The sequence below is a fragment of the Sprattus sprattus genome, assembly GCF_963457725.1.
Source record: "Sprattus sprattus genome assembly, chromosome: 16".
In the NCBI taxonomy this organism is placed as follows: domain Eukaryota; kingdom Metazoa; phylum Chordata; class Actinopteri; order Clupeiformes; family Clupeidae; genus Sprattus; species Sprattus sprattus.
This window is the reverse complement of record NC_137914.1, coordinates 3,604,027-3,628,032: the sequence shown is the minus strand read 5'-3', so window position 1 is coordinate 3,628,032 and position 24,006 is coordinate 3,604,027. Positions and strand designations below refer to the sequence as shown.

Genomic DNA, 24,006 nt, shown 5'->3' with positions numbered 1-24,006 from the left:
AATCAGCCTGAACCACAGCACTGACACTGAACACAGCCCTCCTGAACCCTGAAACCCTGAAGTTCACGCATCTGTGATTCAACCACTGTCCCGTAGGAAAAAAACCTGAAAAAAAAACTGGGCGATAGTGGAGGTAGAAGAAGTCGTTTAGTAATCTGAAGGTTGGTGGTCCGACTCCTCCTCACCAAGTCTCGAAGTGTCCTTGAGGCAAGACACCTACCATCGGTGTATGAATGGGTAGAGGTCTGAGGCATTCATCTGTAAAGCACTTTGAGTGCTCTATGAGTAGAAAAGCGCAATATAAATGCAGTCAATTTACCTTCATTAACCAAACAGAGACACACAGTGTATGTGTGTGTGTGTGTGTGTGTGTGTGTGTGTGTGTGTGTGTGTGTGTGTGTGTGTGTGTGTGTGTGTGTTTGAGTGCTCTATGAGTAGAAGAGCGCTAACAAAAATGCAGTCAATTTACCATGATAATCCTGCATCACATAGACACACTTAATATGTGTGCACAAAACACACTACATTCTGCACACACAAATACATGCAAGCACACACAAACTGCACTAGACACGCCACATGCACTTACATGCAAATACACCAGACTAATAGCCACACACACACCACAATGCAAACACCACACTAATAGCCATATACAATGCAAACACGCATAACACCGCATACACGCATGCACAACACCCAAAAAAACACCACTAATAGCCACACACACACAAAGACACACACATATACACCACAATGCAAACACGCATACACAACATACACAAACACACACATATACACCACAACGCAAATCCGATACACAACACACAAAAAAACACCACACTAATAGCCACACGCAAACACGCACGCACGCACACACGCACGCACGCACACACACACACGCGCACACACACACACACACATAAAGACAGGGCCATGGGGCTCCTCATTTAGGACATTATTACTGGGCCTAGACCATCAGAGGACATAACCAACAAACCCAGCATAACAACTCCCGATCTGTCCTCGTTGGACCGCCAGCCAGCGAGCGCACACACACTTACACACATGCATACTCTCACACACTCAGAGAGGCTTGTGGTGTCCTTTGGTGGAGGTCCTTCAGTGCCGTGTCTAATTATGCATACTTTGATGAGGCTATTTTTAGAGGCTCCAGGCAATTGAGGACAACTGTGGAGGATTCGGGGGGCCCTCTCTGAGGTTCGGTGGTTGGGGGGGGGGCTCTCCGAGGTTAGGTGATTGGGGGATGGAGGCCCCTCTCTGAGGGGGGGGTGGGGGTGGGGGTATGGGTGTGGACGGTGTCTAAACACAGTCATGAAAGAAGATTTCTGAGAGGCATTATTCTAAAATCATTCCCATTTTAATGATCAAGTTTACTGTAAATATTTTTAAAGCCAGCAAGAATATATTACAATATATTTTACCAGGCCTTACGCGGCGAATACAGTAAGCTTATGTGATGAGTTGTGAGCATGTTAAGGTTGCTGTCACACGTCAGCAAAACGTTCCTGTAAACATGTGCCCTGACTCCCAGCAGCGGAACAGCGCCTATAGAGAGGCCCATCTGCGCCTTATAGTCCACTCATGTTTGATAAATATGTCAAAGTGTTGGTCAAGGTCAACGCGGGAGAGCTACATTGTGCCATGGTACATAGCCTCAGCGTTAATGTTGTGAACATGAAATGTATTGATTATTGATCAGTGTTGTTGATTTAAAAGTTAGTATTTTGGTCATGATGATAATTGTTTGAGGCTCACCGCATATAGACTAAATTACTGCTGCAACATATCATAGCTATTCTTTACCTGGGACAGTTTTTTTGTCAACAATTCATTAAACGCAACGCTTTTCATTCAATGTTCTTGTTTTTTTTTCAGTTTTTCCAGTTTCAAAGCTTGAATTCTTGCTCTGATAATTTAGTTTCACTGAATGCTTGATTCTCCACAGCAGGACCGCGTGATTGGTGGCGTGCCCATCCTTGTCTCAGCCCATGTGTCAGCCGCAGCCTCCCTTTGGGCCCAAATCAGGCTCTGGACAGGATCTGGTCTATATTACATTAACATTTACATTACATTTACATTTAGTCATTTAGCAGACGCTTTTGTCCAAAGCGACGTACAAGGGAGAGAACAATCAAGCTAAGAGCAATAGAACCTGGTGTAACAGTAAATACTGCTTTTTTTTTCAAAAAAATGAAAACGACATAGAAAGGAAAAAGGAAAAAGAAGTGCGGGACTGTCACTGCTTAAGTGCAAGTTAAGCCAAGGTGCCAGTTAGGAAGGGAGGTGCTCTCTGATGAGTTGGGTCTTCAAGAGCTTCTTGAAGGTAGAGAGGGACGCCCCTACTCTGGTAGTGCTAGGCAGGTCGTTCCACCAACGTGGAACTACAACTGAGAATAGTCTGGATTGCTGTGCTTGCACAGGGGGCAGTGCCAGACGATGCTCACTGGATGAACGCAGCGTCCTGGGTGTAACATCTGCGGGTCATGGCCTCGTTTCCCGATAACGACGTATCTTAACGGCCTACGTGGATTTTGGTGACATCGTAGACTCATCGTAGCCGTAAGTGCGGCGTCGGGAAACCGCTCTGCAAGGATCCCTCTTACGACCGATTTCAAGTCCTTTTTAGCGTTCGGGAAACTAGGCCCATATCCACAGCAGAACTGGGCCAGATCTGGGCCACATCCCACAGGTGACATCATCTGCGTGGCACCCAATCCATTTGGGGAAACTACACCAAATTCAGGCCAAAGCTGCTTGTCAGGACAGCGTCAACCTCATGTGATGCCTTCGCTGGATCTGCCCTAGAGAGTGTGTGCATGTGTGTATAATAAAATAATTACACACACACATATGCACACAAACACATACAAACACACACACATTCATACACTCACACACATGTACATCCACACAATGATTAATGGGACAATAATCAAAAAACATGACATACCCCGTACTTATAGGTGACATATCCATGACTCACACAGTACATATGCGTGACTTATACCCATATGTTTCTAAACGTAGGCATGTCTGTGTAACCTGTGTAGGAACAATGAAGGCAAAGGTGTCCTCCTGTGACCCTGAGGTAAGGGAGAGGAGAGGAGAGGAGAGGAGATGGTAGGGGAGAGGGGAGGGGAGCGGATCATGGAAGAGAGGAGAGGAGAGGAGAGGAGAGGAGAGGGGAGGGTAGGGTAAGGGAGAGGAGAGGAGAGGAGAGGAGAGGAGAGGAGAGGGGAGGGTAGGGGAGAGGGGAGTAGAGGAGGGGAGAGGAGAAAGGGAAGAGAAAAGAGAGGGGAGGAGAGGAGAGAGGAGAAGAGCAGAGGAGAGGGGAGGATGGAAGAGCTGAGAGGAGAGGAGAGCGGAGGAGAGGATAGAAGAGGGGAGGAGAAGTGGAAAGAGGGGAGGAGGGAAGAGTGGAGGAGAGGATAGGAATGGGGGGAGGGGAGGGGAGGAGAGAGGAGCAGGGAAGAGCGGAGAAGAGGGGAGGCGGAGAGGGAAAAAGAGAGGAGAGGGAAGGAGAGGCGGGAAGAGCAGAGGAGAGAAGAGGAGAAAAGAGGAGAGGAGGAGAGAGGAGCGAAGAGAAGAGGGGAGGAGAGGATAGGAGAGGGAAGGAGAAGAGGGAAGAGGGGAGGAGAAGAGAGCGAGAGACAGAGCAGTGGCCAGCATACTGTCATAAAGCTGCCACAGCTTATTAGCCTTGCCATGGATGCTTTGAACAGCCTCTCAGCCCTGTCCCTCGTGGGGGCCTCCTCCGGGGAAGATGCGGCATGGATCCAGCGCTAATCTGGCTCTGATCTGGCTCTGATCAGGCTCTGATCCGGCATGAAAATGTTACCGTGAATCTGTAGGTGGTCCTGGTGTGTGTGTGTGTGTGTGTGTGTGTGTGTGTGTGTGTGTGTGTGTGTGTGTGTGTGTGTGTGTGTGTGTGTGTGTGTGTGTGTGTCTGTGTCTTTGTGTGTGTGTGTGTGTGTGTGTGTGTGTGTGTGTGTGTGTGTGTGTGATTTATGAAAGCTGTTGTGAAATGGAGGTTATGACCTGGCTGCCTCAGAACACTGTACATCATGTTCTTAAAGGAGGAGGGGCGGGCGCATTCACTCACACACTCGTATACATTAACTCCGCTGGACGCTTAATGAGGAGTTGCACAATGAAACACTCAAACTCACACACAGACATACACTCACACACATGCTTATACACACACACACACACACACACAGACAGTGTGTGTGTGTGTGTGTGTGTATAAGCATGTGTGTGAGTGTATGTCTGTGTGTGAGTTTGAGTGTTGTCTCATCGTCACATGCATACACACAGACACACACTCACACACATGCTTACACGCACACACACACCCACACACACATGCATACACATATACATGCATATACTCACACACATGCCTACACAAACACACACATGCATACATATATACACACAAAGAGGCACACAAACCACAGATGTAACCATATGCATTACCTCTGCTGTCCCGTTAATGAAGACACACACACAGAAAGACTAACGCACATTCACACAAAGGCACACACACACAGAAAGACTAACACACATTCACACAAAGGCACACACACACAGAAAGACTAACACACATTCACACAAAGGCACACACACACACAGAAAGACTAACACACATTCACTCAAAGGCACACACACACAGAAAGACTAACACACATTCACACAAAGGCACACACACACACAGAAAGACTAACACACATTCACACAAAGGCACACACACACAGAAAGACTAACACACATTCACACAAAGGCACACACACACACAGAAAGACTAACACACATTCACACAAAGGCACACACAGACAGAAAGACTAACACACATTCACACAAAGGCACACACACACACACAGAAAGACTAACACACATTCACACAACAAAGGCACACACACACACAGAAAGACTAACACACATTCACACAAAGGCACACACACACAGAAAGACTAACACACATTCACACAAAGGCACACACACACAGAAAGACTAACACACATTCACACAAAGGCACACACACACAGAAAGACTAACACACATTCACTCAAAGGCGCACACACACACAGAAAGACTAACACACATTCACACAAAGGCACACACACACACAAAGACTAACACACATTCACACAAAGGCACACACACACAGAAAGACTAACACACATTCACAAAAAGGCACACACACACAGAAAGACTAACACACATTCACACAAAGGCACACACACACAGAAAGACTAACACACATTCACACAAAGGCACACACACACTGAAAGACTAACACACATTCACACAAAGGCACAAACACACATACACACAAAGAAAGACTCCCACAGAAAGACCTACTCACACTCACACAAAGGCACACACATAAAGGCAGGCATGAATTCACACACACAAACACACACACACATACACATTAAGACACACGCACTCACACACAGGAAAGACGAGCACATACAGTCAGCCCTAGCATATTTGTTTAATATTTAAAGATAAGTCGTGTTGTATGTGTTAGACTTAATGGATGATAGATGCATGCCGACTTAAGGCGGCTGCTTGGTTCTGCGTTGGTGTCAAATTGTTGCGCAAAATTTACTCGTAGCAATTCATGCTCCCTTAATGGTTGCGGGTGTTGCCAAGCAATTCACACCCAGAACAATAGGCTTGCGTAAAAAATGGCGCAAGTCTAGAAAAAGGGGCAGACGCACGCAAGACGTGAAAAGACGTGCAAGGGGCTTGCGCGGCCTCTTGCGCTTGCGCTTACGTCTCTGACCATAAATCAGCCTAAATCAGGGAGTGGACCTCATGTCAACTTGCTCCCCGCTGCCCTCCTCACCCTGGCCTGGGGCCACTGTGTGCTAAAGGTTCAATATGTAAACAATCCACGCTGTTTTCGGTCCGGTTTTTGGGAACATCGGTTCACATGTTCCACTGCATAGAATGTACAGGTGACGTTCATAGGTGAACATCGACTAGGGGGGGGGGGGGTCACTGTGTACTGTACAGCTATAAGCTCCTGTGTTTCTGTGTGGTCAGCAGAAAGGTTATTTCAGCTCAGTGTTCAAAGTTACACTAACATGCGTTTCATGAACACACAGACCCAGGGGTGTTCTGCTGATGCCGTGATCTGCGTGTGTTGATGGCCTTAGAAAAAGAACAGTAGGCAGTAGGTACTGAACATTTCACCAGTCCTGTCATTACAGTTTTTTACGATCGGATACACACAATTTTGACTGCTTTGTTTTGCTTTTCAATCACCTCACACAATAAGCACAACCACACACCCAATGAGCAAAAACATCAGATCCATTGCAAAATGAAACACTCTTGTAAAATCTATACACTCATTTAACAAAACCATATTTTGTTACCATATGAAACACACACATTGCATATACTGAATTCTGTTTGTACCACTTACACACTTCTGTTATAAACATAAAACACTTTTAGCAATACTACTTCTCAGTGATTAGAGTAGTGTAAGTGAAGTACACAGAGAAAGTGAAAATACACAATACAGTAAAAACACTACCCAAGACCAATGCAGATGAAAATATTATTTACGTAATTCTCTCCATATACCCAACATGTCAACATGGAGAATCACAACAAAACATGTCCCAGTTTTCATGCTACTTCAGTAGTGTGCATAACACTGTAAGCTCAGCAAATATCAGACCAAGGTGAAAAGATGTTTCCAATACAGGTTACAATTCCATTCCATCTCAGTGTTGACTGAGAGACCTGATGGATATTACTGTATTGAAAATGGCATGTTCACCGATAATGTTTGCTTGAATTTCTCTGAGCCTGATAGCATTACGTATTTGCCAAAAGCATGTTTATGATCTCTTTATCTTGTTCTTGCGTGAATATGGGCCTGTCCTCCTTTCAAGTTTACTGTATTTGATACATTTGGTCTTCTTCTTCTTTGAGCACATTTTCCTCCTGCTACAGGTCTTCCTCTTCCTTTACTTCCACCTTGACCTCAGCCTCATGGCATGGCCTCGGCCTATTCCTCCTTCTCCTCCTCTGTGGATTCCCCCTCTCACCCTCACTCTTCTTCTTTTGACTCCTTCCATTTTGGTTGAAGACAGATTACAGTTACTCATCTGCTGCATTTCTATAGTGCTTAAACCTGTTTGTTGTGTCTACAATTAAGCAATCATGTGTTTGGGCACTTGATGGCTGTGTTTATTTGACCGGCTCATAGGTGTGGTAACTTGACAGAGTGTTTTGGAATTGCAAGGAAGTGACCTCTTGATATACGTCTGTGTCTAAAGCATAAAAGTGTGTTTAGTGCTTTGCAAATCACTTGTGTGTATGGTTTCGCAAAAAGTGTGATGTTTAAATGTGCTTATAGTTGTGCAGATCTGAGCCGTTGTTTTGCTCCTTGAGTGAAGGTTTTGATAATTGTGTTACACTTTTGATTTTAGTGTGTATCCGATTGTAAAAAACTGTAAATGGAGTTACATCGAAATTCACCTCTCTCTGACTTTATTTCTCTCTCACACACTCACATTCTCTCTCTGTCTCTTACTTTCTGTCTGTCTATATACTCCTATCTCTCTCTCTTTCTTTCCCTCTATCTCTCTCTCTCTTTCCTTCTATCTCACTTCTCTTATCTCTCTCTCTTTCCCTTCATCCATCTCTCTCTTTCCCTCTATCTCTCTCTCTCTTTCCCTCTATATATTTCTTTCTCTCTTTCCCTTTATGTCTCTCTCTCTCTATCATTCCCTCTCTCTCCCTTTCTCTCTTTTCATTTATCTCTCTCTCTCTCTCTCTCTCTCTCTCTCTCTCTCTCTATCATTCCCTCTATCTCCATCTCTCTGGGTGGCAGCTGGGTTGAATGACCCACACTTGAGGCCCCTGTTGCATGCTTCCCTGTGAGTTCCTGTGCATATCTATGTATCTCTGTGTAAATATTACACACACACACACACACACACACACACACACACACACACACACACACACACACACACACACACACACACACACACACACACACACACACACGCTCCTGAGCATATCTATGTATCTCTGTGTTAATATTTCACACACGCTGTCTTAGTAGTGCCTGTCCCTCCTGAGGACACACACACACACACACACACACACACACACACACACACACACACACACACACACACACACACACACACACACACACACACACACACACACACACACACACACACACACACACACGCTCCTGAGGACAGCCCGTGCTGAGAGGGCAACTTTCAGAGGCAGGTCACGGGGAGGAGGGGGTAAAACCACCACCACACACACACACACACACACACACACACACACACACACACACACACACACACACACACACACACACACACACACACACACAGACACACACACACACACACAAACTTTATGCCTTTTACAGAGTGTCCTCCTGTAAACCTCTTGGATGGTCCCATGGGAACAGGTCAGATCATTTACACGTGGAAAAGGCAGAATGCTAACACATACAAGGCTGGATGGTTTGGCCCAGACCCAGCCCAGGTGTGTACACACACACATACACACACACACACACACACACACACACACACACACACAAATACAAACACGCACAAATTTACATACATATGCACACAAATATACATGCACACACATGGACATGCACAGACGCACACACTCATTCATGCACACACACACACACACACACACACACACACACACACACACACACACACACACACACACACACAACACTCACAAACTTACATACACATGCACACACATATACATGCACACACATGTACATGGACAGACGCACACACTCACTCATGCACGCACACACATGCGTACACACACACAAACACACACACAGTCATGCACACACAAACACACACACATGCGTGCACACAAACAAACACTCACACACTAAGTCTTCCCTTACTGTACAGTGATTGGTGCCGTTCGCTCCCTCGTGACATTTGGTTTATTCTGGTTGTCTTTGTTGTTGCCAGGCACATCACGCCCTTGAAATCAAATGTCCCACATGTTGCTGGGACCAGTCTGCTAGCATCACATGGTACACGGAATGTTACCGACTGACGCAGGAAGGAAGAAATCTAATTGGTCGTTTTCTGAGTAGAAAATCCCTGGAAAATGGATCAGCGAACACAGTGAAAACTGGGAACAGTCATGCCTGAGATATGGACAGCCAAACTCCGAACAACAGTAGAAGTACATACACCTGTACACACAAACTTACATATTACCTTCACACATACTCACATAGTCACCACCACATGTGTGGTCTGTCATAGGCACTATATCATACTGTTGTATCAAGATTAAACAGAGTGTTGTGTGTGTGAACCTGCCTCCTGCAGGTGGACCTGTCATTCTATACCTGATATTGTAACCAGGGTTACCACTGTGAGGTTTCACGCCGCCAGCTGTTTGACTTCTCTTGTTTGACACTGGCGGGGGTCCGTAGTACTCTGGATGTGGCACGGATCCGGTGAGATCTCAGTGTGTGTGTGTGTGTGTGTGTGTGTGTGTTTGTGTGTGTGTGTGTGTGAGAGAGAGAAAGCAAGAGAGAGTCCAGGTCCAGTAAACTGTTATACTATTTAAAGTTTTAAATACATAGGTATGTCTGAGATCCAGATTATTCTTCTTTTCCTTTCTAGCTGAAACTTCAAGCAGTTTAAAATCGAGGCCCTGCTACACATACACACGCACACACATATACCCACTCACACACAAACATGCACACTCACAGACACAGACACACGCGCGCGCGCACGCACATATACACACACACACACAAACATGCATACTCACGCACAGACACACATGCATACACACATACACACACACACACACACAAAGATACACACAAACCACAGATGTAACCACATGCACTACCTCTGCTGTCCTCTTAATGAAGAGTTTCACAATTAAACATCCAACCCTGCCCTTCTCCCTGTCCCTCTCTCTGCGCCTCTCCCCTCACCCTCTCCCCTCACCCTCACTTCTCTCTCGCTGGCCCTGTAGTCTTGCTTTCGGGCTCTTCCCCTTGGATCCAATCATCTGCTTCTCATTTGCAAGCCCGCCTGCTACACCAGCCCTTCTCCAGAAGCCTGGAGGTGCTGAGAAAACCCCTGCACTCTTTCTTAACGTCCCCTGTTCCTTAGCAAACCATTAACTTGGGTGGCTAGCGAGGCTGGGCTGCCATAAATGAGCTTAACCATCGGTGGGGGATCTGCCAGAAAAGAGAGACTCACACAGGGCTGTTAGATGATGATTTATGGCGCAGCGACAACACAAGACAGTTCCCGTTACTCAGTTTCCATTCCATTTTCGAGGAAAGACAAAAAGCCACATTTAGGGTCATAAAGGGTGGAATGTGGAATATCCCTGATTGGGCTTCACTTATAATATAAGTGTTATATAATGCCCCTTTTGAAGTGTGTGTGTGTGTGTGTGTGTGTGTGTGTGTGTGTGTGTGTGTGTGTGTGTGTGTGTGTGCGTGTGCGTGTGCGTGTGTGTTTGTGTTTTTGTGTGTGTGTGTGTGTGTGTGTGTTGAGTCATGCTGTCATATCTCACTCTAGCTTGACTCCACAGCATGTTGCATTGGATAAAGGCTGAATTAACTCATGTGCATGTAAGTCACAATGCTTAAGTCTCTGCTGCAAATACTGCTTATGCTTAAGTCTTCCTGCTTATGTAACAGACCTCTAGGTTAGACTTCACATAACTTAATCTTACCTCAGTGCTAGATGCTAATGGGTTTCCTCACAGGCCCTCACACAGGCCAGCTGCATACTGCCATGGCTTTGCTCCACACACAAACACACACAAAATATAACTGATCTTTATACTGATCTGCCAATAATAAATCATTAATCTCTAAACTGATCGCATTTTCACTTGAAGAGGTTGATGTCAACAAACATCTTGTGAGAGCTGCTGGTGCTGTGGTTCTTAACCTTATTGGAGGTACTGAACCCTGCAAGCTTCATCAGTGCATTCGCCGAACCCCTTCGTAATTCGAAAAATAAAATAAGATTTCTTCAAAACGTAGGTATGTATAAAAACGGCCCGACATTGCTAGTGTGAACCGGGATATACTGTGTGTGTCTTGACCCCTGCCGAACCCCTGAGAGTGACTCAACGAACCCCTGGGGTTCGATCAAACCCAGGTTAAGAACCACTGTGCTAGTGGAAGGGTTGTAAGCAGTATCGCCAGTGGTGTAGTGGTCCTTGGAGAAGTGGGTATACTCTTAATTATTTTAAGCAGCCCATACAGCACAGGATAAACGCCCTGTTTTGAGAAGTGGTTATTCTCAATGCTGACTGAAAAATAAGTGGGTATACTCCGTATACCTGCGTAATACCCTAGACTACACCACTGAGTATCGGTGAACACACAGGCTGATGGAGAACTCTTCAAAGGGGACCTGCTGTGCTAGCGATGCCTGAGAGGGCAAGGGGAAAGGCAAATGCCACTCAACATAAGGAGGCCACTGGGACATTAGGAGGATTTATCATTAATAGAGGAATAATCTTGAGCTTTTAATAGAATTGGGCCACTTAAGCTTTTTCCAGTTGGGCTCATTAAGTATTTTGAGAGGCTTGCATAATTGCATGCTGTTTTTATTGCATAAGGTTGGAGGAACAAAGACAACATTCAGGGGATGGGGGGGCTGGTGTAACCGAGAACAAATCAGTAATTCTTAGAATTTCCGAAAGTTGCTCCCCCCCCCTGTCCCTTTCTTCCTGTTCTCTGCCTCCTTGTTGGTCTGTGAGGGACTTCCAGGAAGATCTCAGAGGGCGTGCATCTTTAACGATGTGCCTGTCCTCGTGGGCTTGTGTGAAGCACAGGCTCCTGTCCTCGTGGGGTTGTGTGAAGCACAGGCTCCTGTCCTCGTGGGGTTGTGTGAAGCACAGGCTCCTGTCCTCGTGGGGTTGTGTGAAGCACAGGCTCCTGTCCTCGTGGGGTTGTGTGAAGCACAGGCTCCTGTCCTCGTGGGGTTGTGTGAAGCACAGGCTCCTGTCCTCGTGGGGTTGTGTGAAGCACAGGCTCCTGTCCTCGTGGGCTTGTGTGAAGCACAGGCTCCTGTCCTCGTGGGCTTGTGTGAAGCACAGGCTCCTGTCCTCGTGGGGTTGTGTGAAGCACAGGCTCCTGTCCTCGTGGGGTTGTGTGAAGCACAGGGTCGAGGTTCGTGTTTTCACCTCTGCTGCACCAGCGTGCTTTTGCACCTCTCCTCTCTGGCCCTTCTGTCTATTGATTGTGTATTGATTGTGTATTGATTGTGTATTGGCAACATGCATGTACCGCATGATGTGAGAAACACACAATCCCTCTGGGCCTGGCCCCGGCTCTACACACATTCAGCATTTTTAACGTGGGTTACACACATGCAGCGATGCATTTCATGCAATTAAATACAAGGAGGCCACGTGGGAAGGTAAGTCAGCGACGTGCCTGTGTCTGTAAGTACATACTTGGCACCATTTTGTGATCATACAGTGTGCACGTGTGAATGTGTGTGTGTGTGTGTGTGTAGATATGTGTGTTTGTGTGGGAGAGAGAGAGAGAAATGTTTGGCTGTTGTGTGTGGGAATGTGTACAAATGTGTGCATTTTTGAGTGTGTGTGTGTGTGTGTGTGTGTGTGTGTGTGTGTGTGAGGGTTTTTTCTGGGAGCTTTTGACGTTTGCAATAGGCTGACAGGAAGGAGCCTGAATGTATGCAAAACTAAGGAAGCATTTTTTTCAGTGTGGTAAATCACCCCACATAGAGTATGTCATCCTTTAGGTCAGGCCAGGTCGTATGGCAGGGGGGGGGCTTTTCTGTCTACTGTTTGGCCCCTGCCGAATCAGAATCAGTAGACAGTAAACAACATAAGAACCAGCTGTTAGAAAAGCCACCATGTGACTCAACAGTACCACATGTGGACGTAAGCACCATCAACAGCCGCACAGTGGCCTGAAGACACCAATATGCCTCTTGTGTGGAGAGTCTTGGGGTCTTGAAATACAGTAAGTAATGAGAGAAAATAACTAGTGGTCTTGGCGTCTTGAAATAAGTAATGAGAGATCAAATGGATTCTTCGAACCACAGACAGGGTATACAGTATTCCATGGGCAATTAGTGACGACTTCACACGTAGTAACCTCAAGACTGAGATACAGAGACAACACTCATAACTCATGACACATTACACGTCGTACTTAAGACACAAGTGAGACACAAACAGACACAGCAATGGACTGGCAGGCTATCACAAGCAGATAGATAGACAGTCATCCAAACAGACAAGTGGACAAGTCGAGTAAGTACACCTGGTCTTGCTTTGCTGTTAGACTTTGCTCCAAGCCCATAGGCATGTCGTTTTTTCAAGCCTGCTCGTGAGACAGCTTGAACAGGAGTCATGGATGTGTTGTTTTCATCCTAGGGTGAAGGCCGGAACTTTCCAACATGAACATGTGTCTCTGAATGCAAAGCCGCAGAACTTTGCCCTGTTGCAGTCAGGTGACCTTGAGAAGGGCCACGACTAGCGGATCTAACTAACCTACAGAAGGCTGAAAAAAAGCAGGTCAGATCTTGGGGTTGTGGCAAGAATTCAATGACAAATATGATTAAGTCTTGACCATTCCAAGGCTTAGTTGTTGAGTTGTTGTGGTTTCAGGCCCAGTTTGGGGTCACATGAAGGTGAAACCGACTGTTTTAGACGGATTAGTCTGTTTGTGGTTCCTGCCCCCATTATGTGGCCATGTGATCTTAAGGTTGAGACGTCTACTGAGTTATAACCGGAATTACTCCGACTACAGCTGGTCTCGTCAAAAAGGCTCAGCTCCCTCAACATAGACTGTTGTTTCTCCACTTGGGCACATTGGCATAACCTTGTATTTACACTTATATTCCACATTCATCTTTTATTTTATCATGTACAAATGTACCTGTACACATATGTTACCATTTGTTATTCAGATGATACTTTGGTGTACTTTTTTCCCCTTACTATTCAAATTAGTTTGCACAACATCACCAAGACAAATTCCCTTTGGGCGAAAATCTACAACGAACGTATGCCCGATTTCGAAAGGATTTATTTGTCTTAACAGTGGCCTCACCAACATGTGCTTACTGGACAGCCTGGATGGGATGCAGCTTTTATGTGACCCAGTAAAAGCTGACCTCTGACATATTAGGCACGAGGGTGAGGTGTGGACTCTCTGCAGTTTGCTGTAAGTGGTGTGAGTAACTAAACATGATTCTAAAACTGATTGTTCAAATCCTTGATTGTGATTGGCTAAAAGCCGTTGTAAAATCCAGCATTACCTTACAATTTGACCTCATTGCGTCGTGCCTAACAACTCCCCTTACCTGTTCTAAAATCAGCGCAAACCACGGCCTCTTGGGGCTTATTGCTTAAATGCATTCCAGCATTCTTAACAGAACAGAACACTCTCCTGTCCGTCCCTGACCAAGACGGACGGTTCACTTCACTTGGTCCCTGGGCGCTTAAAAGCTGCCCACTGCTCCTGGGTTTCTGGAGGAAGGACAGTCCGGGATGGGAAAATGCAGAGCAGAAATTCACAACGACCTCAGGCATGCGTGTGTGTGTGTGTGTGTGTCCTGTGTCGCCTCCATATATTCACATGTGTGTTGCAGTGTGTCGCTTGTGCCGTTAAAATCTGACAATTAAAAATTATAACAGCCCACTAGGTAATTTATTTGTTCACATGGTGGCATTCATTTTGTATGCTGGCTCAAGGTGCTGAGTAGACAACAGGGGTTGAAAGTTGAAAGTGTGTTTTAGGTGTGAGTGTGTGTGTTCACTGGAACCTGCTTTGCTGTCAGACCTAAATCAATCCAGCCTACATAATGAATCTGTTCTAAATTTTGACATGTAGGTCTTGTATGATGCCACAAGATGGCAGAATTTACTACCAAATCAGACCAGGTCATTTCAAGTATGAGAAAGAAATTGAGCTGGATTTTAATGCTTTGAAAATATTTGTACTTATAGGTTTCAATTAATAAGTAGATTACAGCATCAAGTATTAGTGTCATTATCCTTTTTTACAACCATTGTTGTAACCAATGTATTCCACTACAGATTACAGAATACGTCCTAGAATGTAATTTGTACCATATTCCATTAGATTACGCATGGTGAGTGAAGTGTTCTAATTACTTTCTATTAAATTAGCATTGTCTTACATTTTATTTGCTGTGTAAAACAGTTGTGAGACGTTGAGATTATAAGGCCCAACACCAACAGCAACATTCAACCCAGCACTAACAACAACCCTCAACCCCCCTTTGTGGTAAGGGTAGATAGAGATATAGTCGTTATTGTTATTGTTACTATTGTTATTAGCCAAATATAACAGGCATATGTGCCCATGAAACATTATTAATCATCATTTCTGTCAAATAACTGCAGTGTTTGTTTTTTTGTTCCAAAAACTAACGATGCCAAAACAACAGGTTTTTATTAACATCAACCACACCTATCTGAGTATGCCTTTTTGTGGAACACTAAAACGTCCTGGCTGGATATATTAGGCCTACAACATGATGAACTGATTTTACATTCCCAAAACAAGCATGAGAGTATTTCATTTAGGTTATTATAACCTGAGAAAGAAACAGAAATGATGCACATGAATAGCTTTTGCACAATGCTGACTTCTTACAGATTTGATTTAAAAACATAGTTTGGCAGGAAATAATGTAGTATAAAAAGAGGTTAATGACGTAATTTGAATATAATGTGTGCGCCTGCTTTCTTGCAATTGCTAAACGAAGAAGACATTTTTCCACAGGGACTCCCTAAGAGTGTTCTCTGAGACAAGACAAGGATTTAGAAATGTGGTTTGGAATTTTGCAAGTTCCTCCAGTCCAGTTACATTGTTTTTTCAGTACTTTAGTTTTATTGGACAATTAATCTTTTATCCTTTGTACAGAAATGTTCTGTGTCAAGATGTTTTGGCAAAAGGCGCACGCTGGCTTTGTAAAGGATGCCATCACCGGAATACAATTAAATGTAATATAAGGCCTATGCGTTGTAATTACGAGAAAACGGGCGATGTTCTTCCTCTGGATTTTCGTTTAAATTGGCATCGTCAGCTGCTGGCTATGTCCTTAAAAATACATGCTGGCTTGCTTCCTTTGAATACGCCATGAATTTATGATAACTCAGCTAGCAGGAATGAAATGTTAGAAAGCAAGAAGTTCAGTCAAGGGTGCGGGGACCCGCGAGTGACAGAAACGGCGAGCATTGACTCTGGCAGTCGGTTAGAGAAGGTTTATGGTAGCTAATATTTAATTTTGTGAGCTAATAGCCTACGAGTGGTCAATGTAACTGAGAATGTGTTCTATCAAATATTTAAACTGCAGTTGTATCTGATTACTTCCCATACTCATATTTTGTATTTTGAACATGTGACGCTGATATGAACTCCGTTACTTTCCAACACTGTTTACAATATAATAATATATTTTTCCTACAAAATTAAATATACTATAGTTTAAACTTAGCCTCGTATAGAGTTTTTTTGTCCACAATGTCAATTTTAAAATATTTCATGAGTCATAATTTACTGCTAAAATTGCATGTTCTTCCCAGTAAAGGTTTGTGTCCCTGTCTTTGGTTTGTAACCAACTGGCAAACCTGATGGCGACCCCAACTTTGAAACCCCAGGGTGCTGACTTTAAAGTCTCTCAACAGCAATGCAAATCCATCAGTGCAAGCAGAGGGACTCCAATTAGAAAATACTCCCCGCCATGTCACAGCCTGCATCCGGTCACATCTCAGACGTCATTTTTGAAAATCCATGTACTGCGACAGAAAATAAAATCTGGATGGATTTAATTCATTTCATAATCTGAGTAGGTGGTGGCCCTGACAGTTTCTTTATTTCCCCACTAGTGATTAGGCACATAAGTAGCTCAATGTGGGAGACAGACAAGCTCAAACAGCATATTACAATCTCACTAAACAGATTCACTATACATATATGTTCGTACCTATCATAACATGTAACAGCATGGATTTAAAATAAATAAAAGAAAACAATTTATGCTCCTCTTCTCCATTGGACGTCTGTTTTTTTTCACAAACTTCAACATACATACATACATACATACATACATACATACATACATACATACATACATACATACATACATACATACATACATACATACATACATACATACATACATACATACATACATACATACATACATACATACATACATACATACATACATACATACATATAGTGCATACATACATCAAATAGTTCAACATTAGGTATATATTCCTCACCTCCCTCATCATTTCAGATAAATGTATTGCTTTTGCAGAGGTTCAGCACTCCCTTTGTTGCCCATAATTAATTCATCTCGGCCAAAGAGGCCTAAACAACTTCTGTCTCTAGAGTGGTTCTGGACCGGATGGGACCTGGGTCAGCACCAAATCTGGGCCAGCTTCGTTCCAGAGTCAGCTTTCAGCAAGTCCAACAAGCTGGCTTACTGTGGTGACTTAGGACTGTGCCTCCATCATGAGGATGGGCACATAAACTACACTTCCCATGATGCCCCACATGCCATGCTGCGTTCCTCTCAAGTTGGAGTTGGGTAGGACGTCACACCTAAGTTGACGGTGTGCCAGCACAACAAGTCACTAAACCAGCTGTTGGCAATTATTTGATAACAACACATTACGTGGTTTCTGAGGTTGGGGTTGGAGAGGCTCTGGTGCCTTCCATTTGAACTGGGAAGACCCAGACGGAATTTTTCACTGGAATGCCCTTGAAGTCCGAGTTTCGACACCAACTTCTGAATCCAAGCTGGCTGCTTTGTGCGTCAACAAAAGTGAAAACTGTAGGGATACGCTGTTTTTTAAAACCTCTGTCTTATTTGTGTAAATCAGTTGTACACACAGTACTGTACAACTGTTATCTGTGGACATGTTGCTACGGTGTTTGTACGTGCAAAATACTACGCAATGCGTGGTTATCAACTGTTATTACTAACAATAGTCAACAACTTGTGCTGCTAGCAACTGTCAACAATGGCTGCCCTTCCAACTTTCAACTCCGTACACCATTTTCCAGCTCTGACTTCCGAGGTGAATGGAAAGCAGCATTCAACCGACTTTCTGAGGTAGTCTCACTGAGCAAAGCTCTCTCATTCTTACATCTCAAACACTGATGCCCCTTTCCCTTGTGCGCATGTTCAGCAGCTTAACATTATATAAAAGATGCATAAATGAAACACACACACACACACACACACACACACACACACACACACACACACACACACACACACACACACACAGACACACACACACACACACACACACACCCACGCCTCTGTGAGCATGTATGAAGAAGAAGTCCTACACGTCAGCCTCAGTGAACGACTGTTAAAGTAGCCACCGTGAGGACGAGATACAGAGAGAACACACACACACACACACACACACACACACACAGACACACACACAGCATTAGTGCATAATGCGTCTCGCTGCGTTACACGTATGTCACTGAGTCCTGTTTTCGGAGGACGCGCAAGGCAAGCTCATACACGGCAAACACCACCATGTTGACAGGGAAGGCCCGCAGGCAGTTGATGCCCAGGCTTTTGAAGAATATGGCCGAGCCCTCCACCCTCACGGTCTCCGTCACACAGTGCACGAAGCCGCGGTATCGCTTCTGCTCTCGCGCTCCGTCCATCTGCAGGCGAGCTTTGATCACGTCCATGGGTGTGCCCACCGACCAGCCGGTCATGCCAGCGACCCCGCCCGCCAACAGCACTACAGTCCAGTCTTCCAAACACAGACAGTGAGAAAATATTTCATTACATTTACATTACATTTCGTCATTTAGCAGACGCTTTTATTCAAAGCGACTTACAAGGATGTATATACATTTGTACACTGATGACACACTGCACATCAGGAGCATTAGGGGTTCAGTGTCTTGCTCAAGGATACTTCGACAGGGAATCCAACTAGCAACCTTCTGATTACTAAACTACTTCTATTCCTCCTGTACCACTGTCGCCCAATATGAAATGAAATGAAAAGAATACCATTGTAAGGCAGGGACATGAGGAGAGGAGAGGAGAGGAGAGGAGAGGAGAGGGGAGGGGAGGGGAGGAGAGGGGAGGAGAGGGGAGGAGTGGAGAGGAGAGGAGAGGAGGACAGATTCGCAGTCGAGACAGAGAGCAGGACATCATACCATGTTTGAGGGCACAGTGGCCAGTTTCCTGCTTAAGGTGGCAACCCTGAGTGTGTGTATTCTTGTGTATGTGTATACTCGAGTGAGAGTGAGGGAGTGTGTGTGTGTGTGTGTGTGTGTGTGTGTGTGTGTTTGTACTTGAGGGAGAGTGTGGGAGTGAGTCTGTGTGTGTGTGTGTGTGTGTGTGTGTGTGTATACTAGAGGGAGAGTGAGTGAGTCTGTGAGTGTGTGTGTATACTTGAGTGTAAGTGTGTGAGAGGGAGTATGTGTGTGTATACTCGAGTTAAAGTGTGCGAGTGAGACTATGTGTGTATACTCATGTATGTTTATGTGTGTGTGTGTGTGTGTGTGTGTATGTGTATCCTCTCGTGTGCGTAATGTGCCCACCCATCTCTCCCTCCCTCACCTGGCTCCTTCTGTCCGGCGGGCGTCTGCCACTCGCACAGCGTCTGATAGGTCAGGAAGTAGGTGGCGAAGGACGGGCCATCCCGTAGAGCCAGGGGCAACGCCCCCTTATAGAGGCCCAGGGGCCCTTCCTGCCGGATGATTGACAGGAGGCAGTGGACAGGTCCGCGGTATTTGGGTTTGGGTAGGTTGGAGCCACCACGCATGGACTCTGTCTGACACTGCAGACGCACCTTCACGATGTCACCGGGCGACATGACGGAGATCTGCACGCACACACAACACCAGAACACCCAACTGAAACCCAACACACACACACACACGCCTCATCTCTGATCACAGGAGTTCTTTACCAACGTACATACAAAAACTAAACACCAGCAAAGTGTAACTGTAAAGTGTAATGCATCTGTTATTATAAGCACAACATAAACCTTAGCATTTCATTTTCCACCATAATTCAGTAGGACTAAATGGTTAGTTTGGTAAGTAAATGTATTAAGTTATTACATATCGTTAGTCTACAGCAAGTAATCTCTCATTGACAATTCCTTTCATTTCTGCTAATAATTGAATGCATATGCTGATAATTATTATTTTGTATTATTTAATGCATACATACATACATTAGATGAATTATTCTATTGATTAATGCATATGCTGATAATTATTATATCATTTATTTAATGCATATGCTGATAATTATTATATTGATTATTATGTCCATTATCATGCAGCCTGCTGTTTAATAGCTTATTTGTGTTTCCCCACATGCCACAGTTGAAAAGAGTCAATACAAACCCTGCAGCAAACAGACTGTACAAATTACATTTAAAATTCTTTCATTCTTACACATTAAAACGTTCATAAAATATGACTCTTACTTCACGAACTTACAAAAATCGAAGTGAAACTGTAATTTTGTCATGTGCCACAGGGTCTGAATATGACTGTATATTAAGTTTGTTTTGTTCATCATTATCGTGCTGCCTACTGCGGAGTTGTTTCTTTGACTGGGCTTAAAATTAGATTAGATTTGATTATATTAGATTCAACTTTATTGTCATTGCACAGAGTACAAGTACTGAGACAACGAAATGCAGTTTAGCATCCAACCAGAAGTGCAAAATAGCAATAAAAGTGCAGAGTATGTGCATATGTAAAGTGGAATAAGTAAATAAATAAGATATATACAGTAAGAGTTAGGTATGAAATATGAACAGAATTGGGACTAGCAGCAATTGAGGTAGGAAGTGTAGATAGATATGAAATATATAAAGTGCAGGTGTAAGTATTAGTGGTGGTAGTAAGTAAAGAGAAGTGAATGAGGTGGTAGTAAATAAACAGCCCAATCAATCACAGCCCTGAGAACAACTACAGCAATGATCATATAACACAGACACCCACACACCCACACACACACACACACACACACGCACACGCACACGCTTAAAATATGCCTCCTCCCTCAGCAGAGACTCATCACATCCCTACATGCTGATGTCCAGTCTCACCTGCGCTACGCCGCCGGCCAGTCCTGCCAGGAAGACATCCAGCTTGGTGTTTGGGGCTCCGAGACCGCCGCGGAGCTGACTGAGGCACTGCAGGCAGTTCCTGTAGGTGCCAAACACCACCGAGGAGGTCATGGACACAGTGGTGACTGGCAGGGACATCCCCTTGTAGAAGCCATGGAGCTAAAGGGGGCAGTCGGAGAGGGCATACTCAGAGATCGGACAAGAATACTGGAGAAGAGGATGCCCACAAGTGATCAAGTTCCATCGTATGAATCTGAATGAATGTTGGAATGGATGTTTGTGGTGGTCGGAGGGGCCGTAGGCGCTGATTGGCTGCCACGCTTCCGTCAGTCTGCCCCAGGGCAGCTGTGGCTACTGATGTAGCTTACCACCACTGGTATGACTGTCTGAATGAATGGACTGGATCGGACTACTCTGTAAAGCGTCTTCGGGTATATAGAGAAGCGCTATATAAAATTGAAATTGATTGATTGATTGAAGTTATGAGTTGACTCATATAACTACTAGGGACAAGCACTCAAATAGTACTCTGGGTGATGCTAACGAAGAGTTCTCAAGTAGAGCTCATACCATCACTGGACAAGACTACTCAGTTATTACGTAAACGTTAGCTATTACTAAAATCGGCAATTCTATTAAACAATCGATATGCGCAAGTATACATAGGTTTAATAATGGATTAACATGACAACGTGAACGTAACACATGCATGCCGGTAATAAACACCGTTACAATAACAAGCTAGACAGTTAGAACCATATGGTTAGGACAGTCCTCAGGGGCAGGTAAATGCCAGTTAATAAAAGTAGGTCTACATCTCAGTGCCTCTCCAGATTAGTTAAATTAACTGAAGGTGAATTCATTGTATCTTTCCCATGCGGTGCATGAACAATGCTGGTATTGGATGTATTTATCTGCAATATCGATGACCGTGAGATGAGGCTTCTCCCTATTGCATTGAGTTCTGTACATTCATTCATTCAGATAACTTGTCCGAGTTAGCAACAGTAACCAAGGGGGGGGGGTGGGGCTTAGCGATAGGTCAATTAGAACTAACCATGCCCTCTAACTTTAACTCAATCAGAACTTGTGGCGTGTTTGGCACCATTCCCATTTCCTTGGATAAGTGTGGCAAAGTCAATTAATCTTGGTTACAACCTGGCAACAGTCAGCCTGTTTGAGTGAGGCTATTCATACTTCCATGAGTTAATCCATGTCCACCAGATACAAAACTATACCTACAATGTCTTACCCCTTCTTTGCTCTTTGAATGTCGATATGTAATGGTATGATAGTTATTGAAACCTACTACGTGTAAAAAAAGACTAGAAATTGAATGTTTATTTTCCGAGTCTCAAGCCTATAAAGTTGCACTGGGTGCCTTTAATCCATGTCCACCAGATACAAAACTATTACTACAACGTCTTACCCCTTCTTTCTCCATCGTTCTTAGAGCACACTGCCATATTCCAGTGAAGTTCTTTTGAGTCTGGATCCTCACCTGGAAGTTTAAACACAGTTAAAGTTGTATATGTGCGACTTTTATGACATTTAGGGGTGGACTGCACGGTGCATGTACTCTTATTTAAAACAAACTTACTTTAACTGTATCAAAGGGGTAACCCACTGCCACCCCGCAGGCTCCTGTGAACAAACCGGGAAAAGGCAGCATTCATTCAAACAGGAAAACGGCTGCCTCAAGGCTAAGCACTACATAACAGGTGAAATACCTTCAGCTGTTAGTCACGCAACATTTCCCAACGACGTTGAGGTTGTTAAATATGTTGACAAATATGTTGCAACATTACAATTCAGCTGCAAATTCGCTCCAAGTTCAGCACCAGGCCAGTTTAATTTGAGTAATCTTAGGTAACACCCAATGCGTGTCAGCACGCGTGCGAGAGGGATTTGTATGTTGTAAACATACTGACTACATTTTGTGTCTAAAAGACAGAACTTTATTATTCTGGCCACTCGGTCCAATTATTGTAATTAAAAACAAACCAACTGCACCTTTCGCCGAGGAGGAATTGTAATATTGAATAATACATTATGTCACATAGATGAGAACTACAGGTTGAATATAACCCCTGTCATGTAATTAGTTACAACAGTCCTCTGTAAAACAGCACAAAACAACACAACTAACTACGTTTTAAGACAATAAGCTTCATCGCATTACACCGCATTGCAGGAACATGCTGCCTTACATTACCTCCAACTGATCCTGCAACGAAATCGGCGAAGTGCATCCTCACACTTCAAACTTCATCAGCGCAAGTTCAATCCCAGACAATTTCTGTCACGTACTGATAGATTTCATCGTAGTGAGACTTAACACACTTACTGTAAAGAAAATTATCACTACACCATTGGCATTTCCCGGTGAATTTATTTTGTAACTTGTCCTTCACCGATGGCACACGTGGTCATATTGACAGCACGTTACAAAAGCAATGAGCGCTTTGCCACGCCCCCAGTGTCCCAAACTGAGACGAATGATAGTGGCTATGTTCCTGACGCCATACAATGTATCTTTTGGTGTTTATAATTTCGACGAGGACTCCCAAGTTGCAAGTGAAGCAAGTTACGAGTGAAGAGCAGCAAAATGTATCTGGTCAACATTCGTATGTTACCTCACTATCTTCACTCATGGCACCTGGGCACATGTGATGTTATTATTAGCTCAGTAGCACCGTGCTAAAGTGTTCGTCACGCAGTCCCCGCTGGCACACATCGCGTCCACGCGGTAAACCACAACACACA

General features: G+C 44.4%; 1 protein-coding gene across 1 annotated transcript; it reads right to left on the bottom strand.

Moving 5' to 3' along the window:
• Nucleotides 1-17,614: 17,614 nt before the first annotated feature.
• slc25a47a (solute carrier family 25 member 47a) lies at nucleotides 17,615-23,773 on the bottom strand. The gene is made up of 6 exons (XM_080853330.1): nucleotides 23,456-23,773; nucleotides 22,841-22,884; nucleotides 22,670-22,741; nucleotides 21,220-21,399; nucleotides 19,707-19,971; nucleotides 17,615-18,885 (listed from the first exon to the last, which is right to left on the bottom strand). The coding sequence occupies exons 1-6, from the start codon at nucleotides 23,490-23,492 to the stop codon at nucleotides 18,590-18,592; spliced, it is 894 nt and encodes a 297-aa protein (XP_080709456.1). The 5' UTR covers nucleotides 23,493-23,773; the 3' UTR covers nucleotides 17,615-18,589.
• Between the last annotated feature and the right edge of the window lie 233 nt (nucleotides 23,774-24,006).